The sequence below is a fragment of the Fundulus heteroclitus genome, chromosome 3 (assembly GCF_011125445.2).
Source record: "Fundulus heteroclitus isolate FHET01 chromosome 3, MU-UCD_Fhet_4.1, whole genome shotgun sequence".
Taxonomy (NCBI): domain Eukaryota; kingdom Metazoa; phylum Chordata; class Actinopteri; order Cyprinodontiformes; family Fundulidae; genus Fundulus; species Fundulus heteroclitus.
The window spans coordinates 24,995,205-25,015,316 of NC_046363.1; the positions used below are offsets into that span (position 1 = coordinate 24,995,205).

Here is a 20,112-nt window from a genome sequence, read left to right on the forward strand (position 1 = left end):
CACTGTTTGCATTTTTGGCACAAACCGCAAACATATGGAAGAGTCAGATGGCAGCAACTTATCCGTGTTGATAGACTGGCACTGGACACATTACTTCCACTTTGAGAATTCCAGCCTGTGTGAGATATATATATATATATATATATATATATATATATATATATATATATATATATATATATATATATATATATATATATATATATATATGCTTGACAGGCCGACTAGTAGGCTACTTTCTGTTAGTGCTGCTAAATAAAATAAAGGCGTCCTGTTCAGATGATAAATTCTGAAAAGCTATTTGGCCCCGGGCTGATATTAAAGATGAAGCAGACAGACAGGGAGGATGCCACCTCCTCAGACAAGGTCACTGGGAAAGTCAATATTGGGCATTCTGTTCGTGCCTGCGAGTGCTGAATATTATATGGAGGCAAGTGAGGAAAGACGCTGGCATGGCTGGCTGATGGGGGGGCCTCTGAGGTGCATCCTCCCCTCCCCGCTGCTCCAGCGTGCCCGGCCGCCCCGCCCCCCTCCCATCCAGCGCGTCGGATCCCCAAGCGGCGCTCGGCTCGGTCAGCAGCAGCAGCACCCGCACACGCCAGCGCACAGCCCACCTGGCTGCACCGAGAACGCTCTTCTCCTTTGTGTTCCCTCCTCATCAGGCGAGGAAGAAGAGGAGCAGATCGCCCAGACAGACGTCACCATGCCAGGTAGTGAGTAAAGGGGAGGTTCGGGTCCGTGAGGAGGTGGGGGAGCAACGCAGCAGGCTGTACTTGGACTGGCCTCTCCATCCGGGTGAACACCTTTCCGGGCTCAAAGCGCGCACGATGATCGACGGCTGGCGGCCGCCGCCGCCGCGGCTACTGCGGCTGCTGCTGCTGGCTTTCCTCGCCATTGTGGGAGGTGAGTACTTTCTCCATCTCTTTGGCTCCATGGAGGCGCCTGTGTGACAATAATCACCTTGTCGAGCCAAAAACAATCTCCAGGTTTATGGTCATGATGAGGAAAGTAAAGATGGAGCCTAATAATAAATAAAAAGAAGCGATGTGATGTTGAAGAGGAGGCAGGTGGATAAAATGTGTCTTTCGTTGCTGTGTCACCATCTTTCTTAAAAACAGCAGCAAACGCGATGATGAATGTTCCTCACTCTCCATATCTGAGCGCAATCTAGCAAATCCACAAACTGGGATTATGTAAATTGTGCGAGTTTTACTGATTTAGCTTTGCGTTTACACAAATGCGTCCTAAAGTTATGCTTACTGATTTTTTTTTAAAGAAAATACAATTTTAGATTATTCATATTGTGGAATATCAATGAAATATGTGCTGCTTTTTTTCTCCTACGAGTAAAATAAATAAAAGCAATGCGTACAATGCCACACTTTCTCAGGATCAAGCAGGCAATCCATTTGTTTTTTTTGCAAAACAGCCACCTGTCTGTAAATTGATAGTTAAAAAAATGGATCCAGAATAAGCATCACACCTGAATGGTAAAGCGAGACTGAGTGAAAGAAATTGTGTTATCACTCACCTCTCTGTGTCTCTTTCCCTCTCACTCATTAACACGGAGGTCTTGATTTGAGTGGGTAGGTTAATGAGAGGCATGCGGAGCTGAAACAGCTTCCACATCCTGTCTGCCAAGGACAAATTACTTATCATTCAGCAGCTCAGCAAAACATGTCTTTCTCTGCGTGAGAGCTTTTATGGAGGGTATTTTCTGAGTAAATACACTCATCAGCTGCTTTAAAAAAAAAAAAAAGAGGTACACCTGTTCAGGTGCTTGCTTGCACATTGCGAATCAACCAATCACAGGGCAGCAATGTAATGCATTTAGATATTTTGATTTGGTAAATATGACTTCAAGCCGAGCAACAGAGTGAAGAGGAAACGGGATTTCAGGGACTTTGAATGTGGCGACGGGTTGCTGCCAGATGGAGTATCTCAGAGACTGCTGGGGATTTTCACACAGGGTAATCTCTGGTTTAAAAGGAAAGGTCCAAAAATAAGGGGAACTATCCTTTGAGCGACAGTTGCATTCCGATTGGTTCTAGAGGATGGAAAGGGAAGAGTAGCTCATGTAACTTCTCATTCCAGCTAAGGCATGCTCTGAGCACAACACACGTGGCACCCTGAAACAGATGGAAGTACAGCAGCAGGGCGATCACACAAGGTGCCGCTTACACGCCGGCGAATAGTCGAACACTGAAGCTACATTTCACACAGAGTCACCAAAGACTGGAAAGATGTTGCTATCATCTGCATAGTTTGATTAAACGGCATGAAATCACGAATCCATCCCGCCTCAAATCAACGGTTCACACTGGTGGTGTGGGGAAATACTTTCTTGGCACACTTTGAGCCCCTTGTCACCAGTTGAGCACTTCCTAAATGCTACGGGCCTCCCTGATTATTGTGACTGACCATCTCCAGCCCTTCTTTTTTTTTTAAAAAAGACCAAAAGGCACCTAGTGATATTTTAAAAAGGTTTCTTCAACATGGCAGTGAGCTTACTGCACACCTGTGACCTCCACAGTCAGCAGATCCCAGTCCTGTTGAGCATCTTTGGTAGAGTCACAAGGAGGATGTGCAGGCATTACGTGCCAGGCAACAAATCTACACTCAGTGTGAAGCCATCATGCCAGTAAGGACGAAATACTCTGAGGATTGTTTCAGATACCTTGTTAAATCTCTGTTGCAAAGAACAGAGCAGTTCTACAAGCAAAAGGGGGTCCAACCTGGTAATAGTGTACTCAGTGTTTAAAATCAATGCATTGGCTAGTTAGTGGACATATTTTAGGCAGCACCTTTTGCAGTCGGTTTAAAGCAGACCAGAGTTGAGTTTGTGGATGCCATGTAACTTATTGGCTACCTTTTCTAACTTACTGCTGTAATGGATCTGCCGTCTGCAGAAATGGTTCACCATCTCACATCAGCTCGCTGGATCACAATAGCCTTAGCAGTGAGAGAGCAGGAGACGTACTATCCAGCCGTTTATCCCTGTAAACTCAGGTATGATCAAACATATGACACAGGATCTGCCCCTTAAACATTTAGGTGCCTGTCGCAGCAGAAAGCCTCGGCGTTTGCTGTCACAGCTTAAGAAGTTAGGGACAGATCTAAAAATATAACTATATTAATAAGGATGTAAAAGTGTTATTTATATACTACCGGAGGCTCTTAGGATTTTGTGACTAAAACAAGCGTTGAGATAAAGGCATGCACCAGTTATCGCAACCCCAGTTGGATGGTATTGTGGTATTCATTTAACGACTGAGATCCAAAATTGTACAACATGATCTAATAATTTAAGAGAGAAATGCAACATATTGGCTATTACAGTTAAAATATTATTTATTGAAATGATTTCTTGATGTCTTGTTTTTCATAAAACGGACTTAAGCAAAAAACGGAGAATGGACTCCTTACTAAATGATGTGCAAGTTTACACATTAATGTGATCATAATAAAGCTTTTTGCTAATATAGGGATCTGATATTAGCTGGTTATTAGTCAGGCTGCAGTTGGGTGCTAAACAGACATGCTGATCATAGCTTTCCAGCTTTTAAACCAGTGTTCTCCTTATGGCAGCTGCTGTAACTCTTTTAGTTCCCGGATCCTGACTGTTATTGTTTTCACCAATCCAAGACTTTTCCAAACCACCAGATTTGTCTGTCTTTTAATCAAAGGACCAGGCAGCTGCTTTCTGGCAAACAGCTGACCGATAGTGTGCAGGAGTAGGTGTAGGAGGGGAAGGTATGTTGAAGGAGTGACTGGAAGAAAACTTACATCACTCTGTGATGTTCCTCCTTAAAAGGATTTCACACCATATGAACTTTGTGATGGAACATGTTTGTGAAATGTTGTGAAACTCAAGGTATACCGTGATGTACTGTAGATACTCACAAACATGCAGGAATGTAGCATAATATGATTAAAAATATGTTTTTTTTTAGATTGTCCAAAGTAAAAGGCTATTAGCTAAGGATTTTTCATGAAATCTAGAAAATGTTATTTCAATTACTAATTGACTAAAATGTATGTATAATTACAATAATCCTGATTTATTTATTTATTTTTGTTCCATAACCATGAGTAAAAAATACAAAAGGTTTATGGTGTTTATAACATCATCTATTTGCTTTGCTTTAAAACTAAAAAGCTTGTAAGCATTTTTTTTTCAGCCAGCTGACCGGTAGAGTGCAGCATCAGGCGAGGGAGGGGCCAGAGCTTGCCTTACTCTTTGAACCATGCAGATGAAGAATATTAGAGTTGCTATTTTTTTCTATACCCTGCTTGTTGCCCGTTGAATGCAAACAGCAAATATAAAGACCTGAAACTAAAGATATGATGTTACAGAAAAGTTTTTAATTTTGTGTCGGAAACATGAGGTAACAGGGTGACATTTTCTGACCATTCCTGTTAAAACACGGAGGTATTTAGACTGATGGAGAGAATGCAGCCATTGTGAAACATCACTCGAAGGAGCCTGAGAAGCACTGAACGAATAATGAGTCATCTTGCCTTAAGGGAGAAAATCTGATTAGCAAAATCCTCAGGGACTATTAACTCTGTCCACACATGGGCGCACGCAGACACATATTTGAACATTCATGCAATTAGACATGCTCACACACCTGGAGCGTGAGCTTAGAATAACTCAATTTAATTTCTAGAGAGCATTGGAATACACACACACTGCTGGGAAAAAAGCCGTTTGACCCTTACAGATTTCTCTGGTTTTATCTGATAAGAAAAAAAGAGCTATCCAAACCAACCTGGTCCTAGGTGAAAAAGTAATCTCCCCCTAAAACTAAACATTGGTTGTACCAAACTTGGCAGCAACAATTGCCATGAAGTATTTGCAGGAACAGGCAGTGAGACTTTTAGATCACAGTGGAGGAATCTCGTCCGGCTCATCATTCCTAAAACGTTTTATTTTAGCCACATTGGAGCACAAAATGTGTCTTTAAGGGCATGCCACAGCATCTAAATTGAATTTAAGTCCAGACTTTGACTTGGCCCCTCCTGGACATATTATTATTATTATTAATATTATTATTATTATTATTATTATTATTATTATTATTATTATTATTATTATTATTATTATTATTATTATTATTATTATTATCATTATTATTATTATTATTATTATTATTATTATTGTTGTTGTTGTTTTTAATCATGCAGTGCCAGAGCTGCTACTGTAATTTAGATCATTGTCCTGCTTCAAAACCCAAGAAGGTTTCAGCTTATGGTCAAAAACTGATGGCTGGACTTTCTCCTTCAGGATTTTCTGGTAGAGAGGAATTTCTAATTTTATCAGTTAAGTCCCTCAGGTCCTGTACTAGCTGAACAGCCCCGGACCATCCCACTACCAGCACCATGTTTGACTGACAGTTATTTTCTCTAATGCTGTGCCAGGCTTATTCAGATGTAATTGGGCCCAAACCTTTCAAAACTATCAACTTTCCTGTTTCCTGGCTGCAGAATATTGTCCCAAAAGCCTCTGGGATCATTAAAGGTGTTCCTTTTAAATTAGAGACTAGCCTTTATTTCCTTTTTGGTCAGCATTGTTTTCCCCCACGAAGCTCTCCCATGGAGGCAGTTTTTTTTCTCTGTCTCTTTCTTGTTGTTGAATTATGAACAGTGACCTTAGCTATGACAAGTGGGGCCTGCCATGCTTTATATGTTGTTCTGGCTTCTTTATTTACCTCCTGGGTGAGTTGTTGATGCGGTCTTGGAATAATTTTGGTAGGTCAGCCACTCGTGGGAAGGTTCACCGCTGTTTTGTGTTTTCCTGTGGACAATGGCTCTCACTGCAGCTCAGTGGCACCCCGAAGCCCTGAAATGTCTTTGCAACCTTTTACAGGCTGATAGATGTCAATAGACTTTGTTCTCAACTGTTCTTGAGTTGGAGCATGATTTCTTGTCTTTTTTTTGTTTGGGTGTGTGTGCTTATAGATCTTGTAGCCTACTTCATGTTGTCAGACATGTTCTTTTTAAGTATATCCTTGTTTCTAGGGGTCAGGGGTAATCAGGCTTGGGTGTAGATGGTGAAACTGATCCAGAAATGTTAATAATCACATTTAATTCAGGATTTATCAAAGAGGCCAATTTTATTTTCACATAGAGCCAGGTTGATTTGAATAGCTTTTTTCCCTTAATAACTCAATTCATCATTTGAAAACTGCATTTTCTCAGGTTATCCTTGTTTGACATTTAAATTAATTTGATGAAGAAGCAGAAGAAAGGGGTAAAAAAAAAAACAGTTTAACAGCACTGGAGCTGTAAAACACAAACTCCGGGAATGGAAATTAGACTGAGTCTTGTCTAAAGACGCCTTAACGAAAACAGTCACTGCGCATCCAAGGATGCTCAAGGACATTTCAGCACCTGTCTCAGACACTGCAGAGCGCATGCAGCCATCCGCTGGTGTGAGGAGGATGTCTCTTGTCATTTCCCCAGCAGGCCATGCATAATAAAAACAGTTGTGGTGCTGAGTTGACCTGATGCAGGAGTTACTGAGTGTGGAGCGCAGTGTGCGACAGTCTCTGTCGTTGCTGTTCTCCGCTGTGAGGCTGTAGGAAGTTTAGCTGCATGTGCCTGCTTCATTCTTCAGCCCGTCTTGTCTTTCTTTGATCTCAACCTGAACATGACACCCTTTCATCCTTTTTTTTTTTTTTGTCTAGCTGGCTGCCACGTTCTGGCTTTAGCTGCCGTATTTCTTCCGCCTCTATATTTCTGGAGGAAACACAGGACCAATAGGATCAGATTAACCAGAAGGATTCGTGAATAGAAATGCTATGAATATGCCCAAAGGGGGGGTGGATTTGTATGGGAGAATGTTAACGCTTGAATTCATGGCCCTTCAGATTAAGAAAGCAAAAAGGTTTACAAAAAAAAATAGGAGAAAAGGCAGATAAGACACGTTTTGTAAGTGAGGAGCTTTAATGACCTGGTCTGTGTATATTTAGGAAATGAGGTCTTACACTGAGGACAAGGCTGTCTTTTCCATCTTTTCTGCTTCTTCTGGGTGATTAATTGTAGCTGCTGGCTCAGAAGATACAAAAACCAAAAGAAACACTGAACAAGGAAGCAATTTCAAGAGAGAGTGAGTTATAAGAAAGGACTGACTTTACACACACATACACAGTGCACACTTTACCCCCCTTTGTCTCCCCTTCCCGTCTTCTTCTGTGCACACATCATCAGTCTCAGATTTATACGTATCCAAATGATAGCACATAATAACAGCTGCCAAGAGCGGCATAATACAGCTCAAGTGATGCATTTTACTGCAATCCTTGAAATAAGCTCTACTGTTTGAAAGCCACATAGCAATCATCAAACCACCGAGCTTCTCTCACAAATAAAACACACCGTACTAATGCGCCGTGCGCACGCAGCATGGTTTCAAAGCAGATCTTTCAGATTGAGTCACTGTCCAGTCCACAGAATATTTATTTAAACTCTCCGACAATGTTTTTATTTGGCAAACAGGGGATGGGTATTTGCATTTTTTTCTACAGCTGTGATTTTCTCCCCTTTGAGCTCCATCATGGATGCCATGTTTGCCCAGTTTCTTTCTCATTATTGAATCATGGACTCTGATCTTAACTGAGGGAAGTGACACATGCAGTGCTGTAAATTATGTCTGGGGTTATTTAGTGGCCTCTTATATGAGCCGTTGATGCTCAGAGGACCTCCTGACAAGGTTTGCCACTGTTCCATATTTTCTTTATTTGTGGATAATGGCTGAATATTGAATTACTTTTTCATCTGTCCTGGGATTTCTTTAAATTGGTGCAGGGTGTTCTGGTTTTAATTTTTTTTTAGCCTACTTCATTTTATTTAAACAGGTTTTAGTCAGCTTATTTCATGATTCTACAGGTCCGGGTGTGGCTACAGTGAAATTGAACTAACAATGAAAATCGTCTGACAGCTGCTTTTAAATAAAAATTGGTTTGATAATTTGAAACATTTACAGAAACAATCTGTAATGAGGTAAATACCTTTTGACAGCACAGTGTTTTTTACTGGAACTCTCTGAAGAGGTAATGCAGTCACTATCTTACCTGCTGTGGACGATCCTCTTATTGTCTTCCCAACAATGAAGCAATGAAGATCAGTTTTCCAGCCAGTAGTCAGTCAATGCCATTTTTAATCAACTCCCATCTTAAAACATACTGATTTTAATATTTTCTTACGCTGGTGGTCAATGCAAACATAACATATAGTTTTTATTTGTTCCTCCAAAGGGTCACGGTGAGTAGCAAAATAACCGGTTAATTAAAGATGCTAAATTCTTGCTGTTTGGCACATTTTAAATAAGCCACAAGTAAAAACATTTTATGATGCTTTATTTAGCTGTTGTCTTCCTTTAAAGCTTTTGCATCAATTTATGTTGATGATGCAAAAATATCATGTTGCACCCGCACATTATTTTACGGTCACAGAAAAGTGAGCAACTCTTGGTGGGACAGATATCCATGTAATGAGATTAACTAATGTTTTTTGCCATTTTTCAATGTTTGAAGTTAAAAACAGAATCTAATGATAGATTTGTCCTATGAAACATTAGTTTTCAGCTAATAGATGGAGGTCCAAGAAAGAGGTGGATTTCTCATAGAGTTGCACCAAAAATCAACAAATTATTGCGATATGATCATGTGAAATAGAAAAATCGTATGGGCTGCTTACACGCAATGTTTGGTAGACTATCATATTTTAAGATTCTTGCATTCACACTCAACATGCTACGGATATAATAGGCGAGTTCGATGGATCTTTGGATAATGTAGAGGTTTTTGGCAGAGATGGAAAACCTCATGGAGAAAGATGGTAAAATCCTGATGATGGAAAAGAAAGGAGAAGAACAATATATGTCAAGAGCGACTGAAATGATCACCCCCATTTCAACAATATTATGACCATTGCAAGTTTTTATAACATCATGCAGCTGTAATTTTAAGACCATCCCATTTATGAAAATATACACCTATTTGACCAGAATATCTGAAAGCACACAAAGTAATTAAATAACGAACACTTAAACAACTTTAATAATATTGTTCTTTACATGACTTATTGTATTTTTTCTCTCTTCATAATAGCTACATCTGACCTGGCATTCTGTTTAGCTGTGATGCCACCCTGGGGGGCAGATAATCTGCCATTTCTCTCTCTAACATAGAAAGTACTCCTGGATCAGTGCTTCTGTGCTTTTTGTGTCTCTGCTCTGTCTTCTCAAACCTCCAGTCAGTCGTAGCGGATGACGACACTGAGCCTGGTTCTGCTGGAGGGTTTGTCTTCTTGTTTAAAGGGGAGTTTTCCTCTCCACTGTCGCTTCATGCATGCTCAGTATGAGAAATTGCTGCAAAGCCATCTATAATGCAGACGACCGTCTACCATGGCTACACGATCTTTCAGGATGGGTGACGGCTGGTCAAGACTTGATGCATTCTGCTGGGTTTCCTTAGATAGAAAACTTTTTGACCAATCTGTCTGTATGATTTGATTTGATTGAATTGACTTTGTAAAGTGCCTTGAGATGACATGTTGTGATTTGGCGCTATATACATAAACTTTTATTGAATTGAATTGTTTATCTTTGTATCAGATATTTGGGTGAGATAAACTTCCATTTCCATGTTGTAGTATGTGCTTCAAATAGTATTGTCATCATTACTGACCACAATTTGCTTTTGTCTTCATCATAAATAACTATAAAAAGATATATAGAAATATAAAAAGCAAAGGTTTAAAGGCTTGGGCAGGAGCTTTTTAAAGAGAAGAGAAAAATTTGGAATTATTGGACTTTTCCAATAATAGATTTCTTAAGCATAGAGTTGCCCCACCTACGCTTGTAGCTGCACACTTCCTGTCAGCTGGCTGAAAGAAGGCAACATCACTTTTCTTTTGCTTACAAACAAGTTAAAAGGATCACCACCCATCACCGTTATTAAAGTAATTAAATTTTTAAAAAGCATTTACAAGAGGCATGTCTGTTTAGTAGCTGTGTGCAGGTCTTACTCATGCAGATGGTCTGACTAATTTACCAGCGAATATCAAACTTTTAGACTCTTAGTGTGTAAAGATAAGAAACAGGCATAGTGTTTTGTGCAATAAACATATTTAGCACAACATGATATGAAAACTAAATTTAGCTGGTGTCCATTTTAAATTTGAACTTGAATACATCCCAATAAATAAATTATTGAGATCATTATTAGTTTAATAATCATTACCTTTTCCTGTTTTTGTAGTTCTTACGTTTTCTGTTTTAAATAGCAGTAATTTGATCATGAAAACTATATTTTCAAGTTTTCATTTTTAACACTGAAAAACTGTATTTTTGCTACTGAATCATACTTTAAGTATATAAAAAAATAAATAAACCCGCTTGCCATTAAAACAATCCATCATAACTCCTCATTCCTAGATTTTGGTAAATTTGTAAATGCTTCTTTTCAGGTTTTATTGCTATGAGTGAACTATTAGTGAAATTGATAAAATGTCAATCTTCAGCATTTGCATATTTCCAAATTGCCCCAAAATTGTTTTGTTTTTCGGCAATTCTGCGCATTTTTGTGCATGACTTCCCCGTCTTTGTGCCAAAGTTATTCACTGCACACATAATGTACCGCTCGTTGGTATAAGAAGGCCTTATGAGTGCAGCAATGCCAGAGTTTGAACTGTTTATGTTTCTATAAAAAGGTAACTTCAGACTAAGTGGGGTTAAGTACATCGGACAACAGGTTATCTGCAGTGGTGTAGAAGCAGTTTTAGCTCAGGCTGCGCTCCTCCTGGCTGTGGAGTTGAGTAAGACCGTAAAGCTTCCGCTTCCAGTTAGTCCAAAGTGGAATGACTTTGTTTTTGAGTGCTGTGATGTGGAGGCGAGATGGTGAATCAATATTAATATCTCAGTTCTGCTGCCACTACAGAGCCAAATTGGGTGTTGTCAGGAGGTCGATGGATCTTTCTTTTATTGATTTAAGAATAGTTCAGCATAAAACATCTCAGCCAAAAAGCCTCTTTGGCAGTCCACAGAAAGGAGCGAGAAACCTTTCTCCTCACTCAACCTTGTCTTATATATTTAAGCTGGATGTATAAATAGAGATCATCACTGTAAATGGTTTTTCACTCTCATTTTCAACACTTTCCCCTTTGCTGTGTGTGTGTGAGTACACTCTGGTTTCTCTAATCAAACACATAAAAATCGGTCAGAAGGCCAGGATCACTAAAACCCAGACGTACATAGCCATGACGCAACCGTCTCGCCCGTTTCACTGGATCTTTGAAGTATGCGTCTATGTTTTCAACGCTCACTCTGGTGTGTCACTTCCGTCGCTCCGTGCTCTAATGGGAAGCCCTGCTGAAAAATTCATCGTCTCACATTAACTTTGCAATATTTGCACTGGAAAACAACCAGGATACGACCCGAGCAACGAGCATTACAACCTCTCAGGGTCTGCGTCAGCGTTGCATGAAGAGACGGAGGCAGAGCCCTTTCTGCTCAGAAGCTTTATTAGGCGCGCGAGAAGAGCCGCAGAGTTATCGTGACGGCAATCAGGTCAGAGCGTACAGATAAGATAAGAGAGAAGACTCTCTGTCCGGCTCTCGGTGCCAGAACCATAAAATATTCGGCTAGGCTTTCACCTTGAGCCCAAGCAGGTCTGGGCAAGGGTAAACTATAAAATATCAAACCATTAAACCATGGCCTGGGTGAATACTTGATTCTGATTGGCTGCAGGGTGTCTGTTAAAAAGTGTTATAGGACGCCTATCATAAATTTCCTGTCACATTGCCTGATTGTTCTGAGCTATTGCGCTGGCTCAAACATTAGCTGGTAAATGCAAGACGGTTGACGCTGGCTACCTTGGCAATACATCAGAACCAGAGATATTAAATACTTCCCTCAGCCGCTTCTTGTGAAAAACGTAAGATTTTAATGGTGGGAAAAAATAACATAAAAGTATTAATAATTGCTTTAATAGTTATTTATTTCACAAGTGATGATGGAATAAGCAGGATAATGCCCTTCGAGGTGTCCATTATCTGAAATTAATGGACTTCGACGGTTCACAACTCCGCGTCATCCATTAATTTCTGATAATGGACACCTTGTCTGGCATTATCCCTTACGTGTATATATATATATACATACGTGGATAAGTTAAATGAAGGTTCAAATGTCTCTACCTCAGTACATTTAAATAAGGCTTTTAAATTTAGTGTGATAATTGTGTTCGTTGTTTAAAATGTAATTTGTTAGTTCATGTAGAATGTTAAAACTGTATGTGATATTGAAATAAAAATCCACATTTTGTGACATTTTAATGCAAACCATTGTTATCTATGGGCTGTCTGACATTGTTTTCATTGAATATATGGACTGGTGTACACAATTTAAGGTGGCTCCTTTTTAAGTTGGTTATATCTGAGAGATATTTGGGCGCTGGCTTGAAAGATACATAAAAGCCCCGTTAGCGATATTGGAGATAATTATCTCCATTTCTTTCTAGTTTTTTTTTTTTTTTTGGTGCTCTGGACTAGAAGCTGGGGATTCCAATTAAGTTTAGTGGTAAGATTCAGGTTTAAAATTTGCAGTTTTAAAACCCCAAATATGTTCCTGCTGCTAAAACCCATTTAATTACTATAATTCATGGTTTTCGTCTAATGATTTTCAGCATAGAAGACTCCCTGCCTGGTGCTGCAGGGTGTCAGACATCTGTGCATGAAGACGATGGGGGAAAACATTTTAACTCTAATATAAAGAAGGGTTGGAGATATTTCTGATGGCACAACCAGAGAAATATTTACCTACCTACCTGTACCTTGTTTTAAGGTAATCTATTTAGAAACACATTTTAAGACTTGGTATGTGAGTTGGTAAAATAAATGGCTTGCTGCAATATGCGTACCTTTCCAATATAACAGCTATGTGAAACTTTATGTTACTTAATATACAGTGCTCGTAAAATGTGTTTTGCTACCTTATATATTTCATACATTTTTGCTTTTTAGTCAGGCTTAAATGTTTCATCTTCAAACTTAAGTTTAGATCAAAGACAAAAACCTAAGTAAATGTAAAATACTATTTTTCTTAAATGATGCTTTTGTTCATTAGGGTTTAAAAAAAAAAAAATAAATAAATAAAAGCTATTCATAGCAACCATATCTTATGTAATAAATTACCACAAGCTGGTTGAATTTCTCTCGCCACACTTTTCATGGCCAGACCAATAGAATCAAGGATTCACTTTAACATTGGATGCCTGACAAAATGAAGAGGGTTAAAATACATCAGAAAGCAGCAACTCAGGTCCTAGTCTGCAACATATAAAAACATGTGAAAAGCATTATAAAACAATTTCTAAGCCTTTGAGGAACTGAGAGGGAATATTTAGGGGAAAAAAACATAGAACAGTGTAGAAGCTTTCATTAAGGGGGCAGACTACCTAAATTACTCCAAGAGTGCATCAACGACTCATCCAGGAGTTCACAAACAATCAAAGTATATGATTGACAAAAAGAAAGAGACTGACAAAACAAAAGTTATTTTTTTTTTTTCAAATCTGTTTGTGCATTTGATGTAAAACTAAGATGGCATTTCAGAAACAGAACATTATACAGTACCTACAGTCAAACATGGTGGTGGTAGAGTGATGGTCTGAGGCTTATCTGCTGCTTCAGGACATGGGAAAAAAAGTTTGGAGTGGTTTTGTCAATATCCAGACTAAAATCTGTTCTTAAGATACTGTGACATGAGGATAAACATGCTGTTCTTGCTCCAAAATCCTCAAATATGGCTGAATTAAAACAAGTCTGCAAAGAAAAGTGGGATAAACGTGTTTAATATCCTCCACGGCAAAAAACACTTATTGCCAGTTATCGGAAAAAGCTTGATGACAGTTTTTGCCACCTGGTCCCATTTTTTTCACATGAGACCAGGCTAGTGTGAATAGCTTTTGTACCCCCCCCCCCCCCCCCCCCGCCCCCATCCAAATATGTATTAAAGCCAGTATTGGGGGGAAAAAAATGTTTTCACGAAAATCTGAACAGGCACACGTTTGCTGGCGGTTCACACACTTTACCACAATCCTCATTTGTGTTCAGCATTAACTATGTTCTCCCTGAATCGTGTGACACAGAAATATAGCTTTAACTAATCCACACAGAGGACAACAATACCTTTTAGCAAATATAAGGTTACTGAGACGTGAACCGCTCTCCTTCCATCTTTGTTTAAGTGAACTGCATTTGCTTCCTGTCTCTCATTCTTTTAAGTTATTGCCTTGTGCATCTGGGAGTAATATACATAACTCATATTCTTCAGACCCAGACAGCCATGCTTATTTCCCTCCTGATCATGTGCAGACAAACAGGCCCGTATCGCGACGTCCATGCACAATGAGCAACCGGAGCGCTACACACAGCTGCTGACAGGAGGCGTATTGATGACACAGGATCACTGAGGGAAGAGCTAATAAACGGACGGGGGCTGACGCCGACAAGCGAGATGGAGATAACATTGGAGGGGAGGCAGGGAGGGGAGATGTGGGCTGACTCCTGTGATGGAAAGATTAAGAGTGAAGAAACAGCAGAGGAAGAAAGGAGAGAGGGAGGAGTTGCGTGTTAGCAGGGAGTGAAGACGGTCGTCATTGATCCACGGACAGAGGCCATCTTTCCTGCTCAGTGAACACAGGAGTGCTGCAGGGGAGGAGAGGAGGGGAAGGGAGGTGGAAGTAAAGGGAGAAAGGAGGACGGAGCGTGACGATCTGAAGGTTTTAGTTTGGGTTTCTGTGTTTTAGTTCCTTTTAAGTTCATGTCAAGTTGTCTTGACTACATAGAAGTAGTCAGAATCTTACCTGAGGTCATCAGCAGTCATATTGAACTCAGTTTGGAGAATAAGGGAGAAGTTTATGTTAACACTATTTTGTCATATGAATGGAATCAGTTTATTGAATAATACACACTGACTGATACTTACACCTTCAATTAACAAACCCTCTTAAAAGTAAACCCACATACCCAACTCTGCTGCTCGATGTAAAGAAGCATCTTCATGTCAAATGTGGCACTATTTGGGGTGAAATTAAAAGGATTTCTACCAGAGTTTCATCAAGAATCCTTGTTGCTGTCAAGATACAGTATATTTAACCAAACTCCAATTTCTAGATCTATATGGTGCCTCATGAGACAAACTTCACATTGTTTTTCCATTGCAAAGTCTCGTTACACCTCCACTTATGACACTAGCGGATTCTGATTCAAGCAAAGCACAGGAAGATAAAGTAAATTATATAACAAAGGACTTAAGAAATGGGACAAATGTGAAATAATAACCCTAAACATGGAACCAAAGCCCAGAGGCCATTGCGGATAACGTCCTACTGTCAGCAGACTGCACTGTTAGTAGCCTGAAAAGGAGCATGTGTGAATATGCTGAGATCACGGCAAACAGCCTGTGTTTATCTTCGAAGGGAACGTGTGAGAGAATGTGCAGCGAGCAGATGCCAAAGAGGCAGGGAGTGAAAAAAGGGACAAAACCAGAACGGAAGGAGGAAAAAACACAACAGTTGTGTCTCCTATGCATTGTGCCTTGGCTAAAAAAAGAAGAAGGAGGAAAAAAAAAAACCTTGTCATTTGTGTGCGTTTGTCTGACATCTCTATTTAAATTTGACCACTCGCAGATGCAGATGGAGGGATGGCAGAGAGAAAGGGGGGGGGGGGGGGGGCGCTGAATGAAAAAGATCCCAAAGCTAAAACGGAGTTGGCAGTTGGGGAGCAGTTCAACACCCGAGCGGGAATGGATGGAGACAGAGCCGAGGCACCGGGAGAGCGATAGAGACAGTCAGACTGGTTGAGTCAGTCTTATGATGTCGGATCTTGTAAGAAGTCTCCACCGAGCCGTGCCAACACGGTCGAGCTGGCAACCATCCGTAACGCCATGCTAAAATCTTTGCTCTCTCAGTGCACATGTGCAGCCATGAAGCTCCGAATGCTGGCAGCGAGCGCATGGGCCAAACAGAGAAACTGAGCAGCACCGCTGATTTTCTGCTCCGTGTGTTTGTAACATATTCCAGCATGAGAAACGTATCGGAGAAAGAAAAAGAAGAAAAAAAAACGCTGGGAGAGACTCAGATGGGTGTGCAACGTTCTTTGATGACGATGGCTTCCTCTCATTGCAGTTGGCCTCGGGGCGGACACGGAGGAGCGGCTGGTGGAGCATCTCCTAAACCCGGCGCATTACAACAAGCTGATCCGACCCGCCACCAATGGCTCTGAGCTGGTTACTGTGCAGCTCATGGTGTCGTTGGCCCAACTCATCAGTGTGGTGAGTGTCAATGAGACTTCATCTTAGTCCGTCTTACATCTTGCAGAGCTACATCCTCAGATTGCATTTTATTTTGTTGGGACACTTTGCAACAGACTTGTGAAAAGCAGCATTTTTTTTTGGGTTACAAAAAAACTAAAAAGTGTGGTGTGCATTTGTATATAACCTCAGGGCGCCTTAACAGAGGATCTGTGCCGATCTAAGCCTTTTCAGGTTAGCTCTGATGATGTTGGAAGACGAACCTCCATCTCTATCTGGATTCTTTTGAAGCCTTAGGTTTTCTTTAAAGACTGCCTTGTATTTAGTTTCATCCATCTTCCCACCAGCTCGCCTGCCTGTCCCTGCAGCACGGGGCAGCCACCATCACGAGGATTCCATGTTCAGCCTGTTGCGTGCTGTTAGATGTTTGTCACAGACCATGTTTATTTTTTTTATTTATTGTTTTTTTTATCTAGGCCAGAAGGTTGAATTTTGGTTTGGCCTGATCTTCTGCCACATTTTTGCTGCATCCCCTCGTGGCTTTTGGCAAACTGCTAATAGGAAGTTTTATGGGTTTTAATGTTGACCTTTTTTTTTCTTGACGCTTGTCTATAAAGGCCAGATTTCAGACGTGATCGACTTACTTTTTCTTGTTGACAGATTTCTCAACCTGAGAGGACAGGAGCAGCTCCTCCAGCGTTATAATGGGCCTCTTGGCTCTCTCTCTCTCTCTCTCTCTGAATAATGCTCTCCTTGCCTGGCCTGTTAGTTTAGGTGGACAGCCATGTCACAGTGCTGCACCATGCTGTTTCTATTTTTGGATGATTTGGAGGTTTAATCATCCAGTGCCTTATTTTTACTATTAAAAAATATTTAACTTGTATTTTTATTTTTCAGGAACCTTCATTGGTGGGTCCTGTCTCTTCTGCTCTGTAAAAGTAATGTTTCAGATTAATAGAAATGTATTCAATACCTGTACAAGACATGTAAATAAATGGTACCTTCCACTGTTTCATATAAAAACTAAATAATTTATTATTTGATACAGGGGGAATTAATTATGGAACAGTAACATTAAAAAGAGAACTCCAATTCACTTCTCATAAATGTGTTAAAGATGGCCTAAGGATATGTTTTAACATAATTAGAACATTTGGTTTTTGGTGATTAGTTGTTTGCATACAGCGAGCTTAGAGAGAGAGATAGAGCAGAGATTATATATCTATATATATATATATATTATATATATTATATCATATATATCTCTATCTATATTACCATGTGTTTACCGTTTACATTGCTTCACTTTATTCTTTGTACATTTTACTTCTTTTATCTAAATGTTAGTCTGAGTTACTTTGAGTTACTTTTACTTTCTGAATTTAGCTGAGGAATAGAGCTTTTATAAACCCAAATTTCTTTTATCTCAACAGCATCTTTACTTATTTTCTTTTGAATTTTTAGTGTTTCAATTGTATTTTGGTAATGTGCAACAGAACTAAGCAAAACTGTGTCTGACAACTGGTTGCACTGGATTTTATCAACAAGGTGCAGAACAATGTGGGTTGAGTATAAATGCATGCCACACTTTTCAGATTATTTTGTGAAAGAAATTTTCCAATTCACAATTATGCACTATTTTGTGTTTGTCCATCACAACAAAAGTATTCATTATGGGAATGAATATTTTTAATGTATGTAACAACCCAACATGTTTGGGTTTCCAATCAGGTCTTTCTGTGATGTTGTTTATACGCAGATTTTTTATATGCTGTGTAGCCTTAGTCGCAAATATTTTTGGTAAAAACTGACCAGAGATGTTTAAAAACATAAACAGAATGGGTGCAAAAAATTGAATCATCCTTATCTCTTTAGACACCAGCAGCCAGACCGTCTTGTAAGCTTTAAAAAAATATTGATACATTTCTCTTCAGACTTCTTGTTTTTCCCTGAACCATTGCTGCTTTTCATATATTTTCAATCCTGTACCTCACTACAAATCATTCAGACTTAAAAAAGGCTGTGGAAAATGTTGGTGTGCATATACAAAAGACTAATTACCAGGGGCGGTTCTAGACCAAATTTACCAGGGGGGCCAAGGTGGGGCCAGTGTTTTTTCACAGGGGCACAGAACAAAAAAAATTAAAACAATAAAATGGCAATATTTAACTGTGTAATAATATTAAGTGAGCCATTTGTGGCTCTGGAACTGCAGGTTTCAGACCCCTGATCTAGCAGTTGAAAACTTTGCCCCCTGCTCAGTACAGCTAAAGCTAAACGTGAAACATCTTAAGTTTTAAATTATTTTTAGAGTAAAGCTGTATAGGTAAAAAATAATATTGGTCAAAGTGACCAATCAGTTATGGTTTCTTTGCCATTGCAAATAATTATGAGAAGTTTATTTAACATCATGCTTTTAGTACAGGGGCCATAACAGGGGCCAAGGCCATTTCTACAGGGGCATGGGCCCTGTTGGCCCCTGTCTAGAACCGCCCCTGCTAATTACCAAAGAACCAGTTTAAAGTGGGATCTTTATGCACAGTCTATCAAAAGTTCAAAATTAAACCAGTTTGACAGACATGAAGTCATATTTTAGCATGAATAAGATGATTTTCAACGAGCTGAAGACTTGCCATATAGCAGATGATCAACTGTAGAATGAGGCATCTCTCAGGTCGTCTGTCTTTTTCTGTAGGTAGAGTGAGGTCAGCACGATATACGTAATGGCCAGAAACACGATTTGACAAACAAAGTTGTAGAACAAGGAGCCAAGGATCCTTACCAAACCCCTCAGGTACCCATCTCCCTTTCCTTTTGTTTGAGAGACACCCGTCATGATGTGGACATCGTTGGCCTTGCTGCAGGCCAGAAAAGGAAAAGCACAGAATTGGTCCCCAGGGCTGACCTGCTGCTTCATTTCTAACATCTCCTTAAATTCCCCCAGAGACATTCAACAAAAAGAGATACTGTTTCCCTTTTCTCTTAATTATTATTATTTTTTTTTTGGAAATGTCTATTGAGAGTTAAATCTGCATCCGGAAAATGAAATGCTTTACAAATGCACCTCTCACATTTTTAGTCTTTTCGGAAGACATTAGGTAAAGCGTTTTATTTTTATTATTTTTTTTTTCAGTGCATTGTCTTTCTCTGAAGGTATTTGAATTAAATTGAGAGAATATCATTCAGAAGGCTTGTAAAACTGTTAAACAAAAGCACTTTAAAAGATTACAATAAAAGTCTGGCTGACTGGAGGTAAAACAGCAAAAAAACCTTTTGTACAGTGTTAGATTAGAGAACTCTCCCAATCACAGAAGAGTGGTAATGATATCAATGTTTAAATGTGTTTTTTTTTTTGTTGTTGTCTTTCAGCATGAAAGAGAGCAGGTGATGACCACCAATGTCTGGCTGACGCAGGTGAGACGTCACACACCTCATCACATTCACCCACCTCACCAAACACACACAGAGGCAGGGATGTTGTCAAAATACTATTCATACAAAAAAGTTAAACACTTGATTGATTTTATTTTTGCATGTTTTTCTGCCATTTCTCTGTGTAAAAGTTTGGCCAGAGCAAGTGAAAAAACAATTGCAAAGACTTTAATGCGGATGAATTTGGTGCAAAGTAACAATAATTAAACCATTCTCTGCAACACATCTCATTAGTATTCATATAATATAATTAGCTTCCACACAGCAAAATATCCATCCATCACGAGGCAGTGGGATCAGATTGTTTTGGATATGGCGCTACTGCGTTCAATATTTGAAAGCTACTTTTTGCATTTTCT

The 20,112-nt window shown here is 39.6% G+C and overlaps 1 protein-coding gene across 1 annotated transcript in view; it reads left to right on the top strand.

The window, feature by feature from the left end:
* The first annotated feature begins 451 nt into the window (after positions 1–451).
* Positions 452–20,112, top strand: part of chrnb2 (cholinergic receptor, nicotinic, beta 2) — a 37,853-nt gene continuing 18,192 nt past the window's right edge. Inside the window, exons 1-3 of the mRNA XM_012865710.3 lie at positions 452–903; positions 16,197–16,342; positions 19,691–19,735. Of these exons, the coding sequence (XP_012721164.3) occupies positions 828–903; positions 16,197–16,342; positions 19,691–19,735 (267 nt within the window). The 5' untranslated portion in view covers positions 452–827. The remainder of the gene's footprint in view (positions 904–16,196; positions 16,343–19,690; positions 19,736–20,112) is intronic.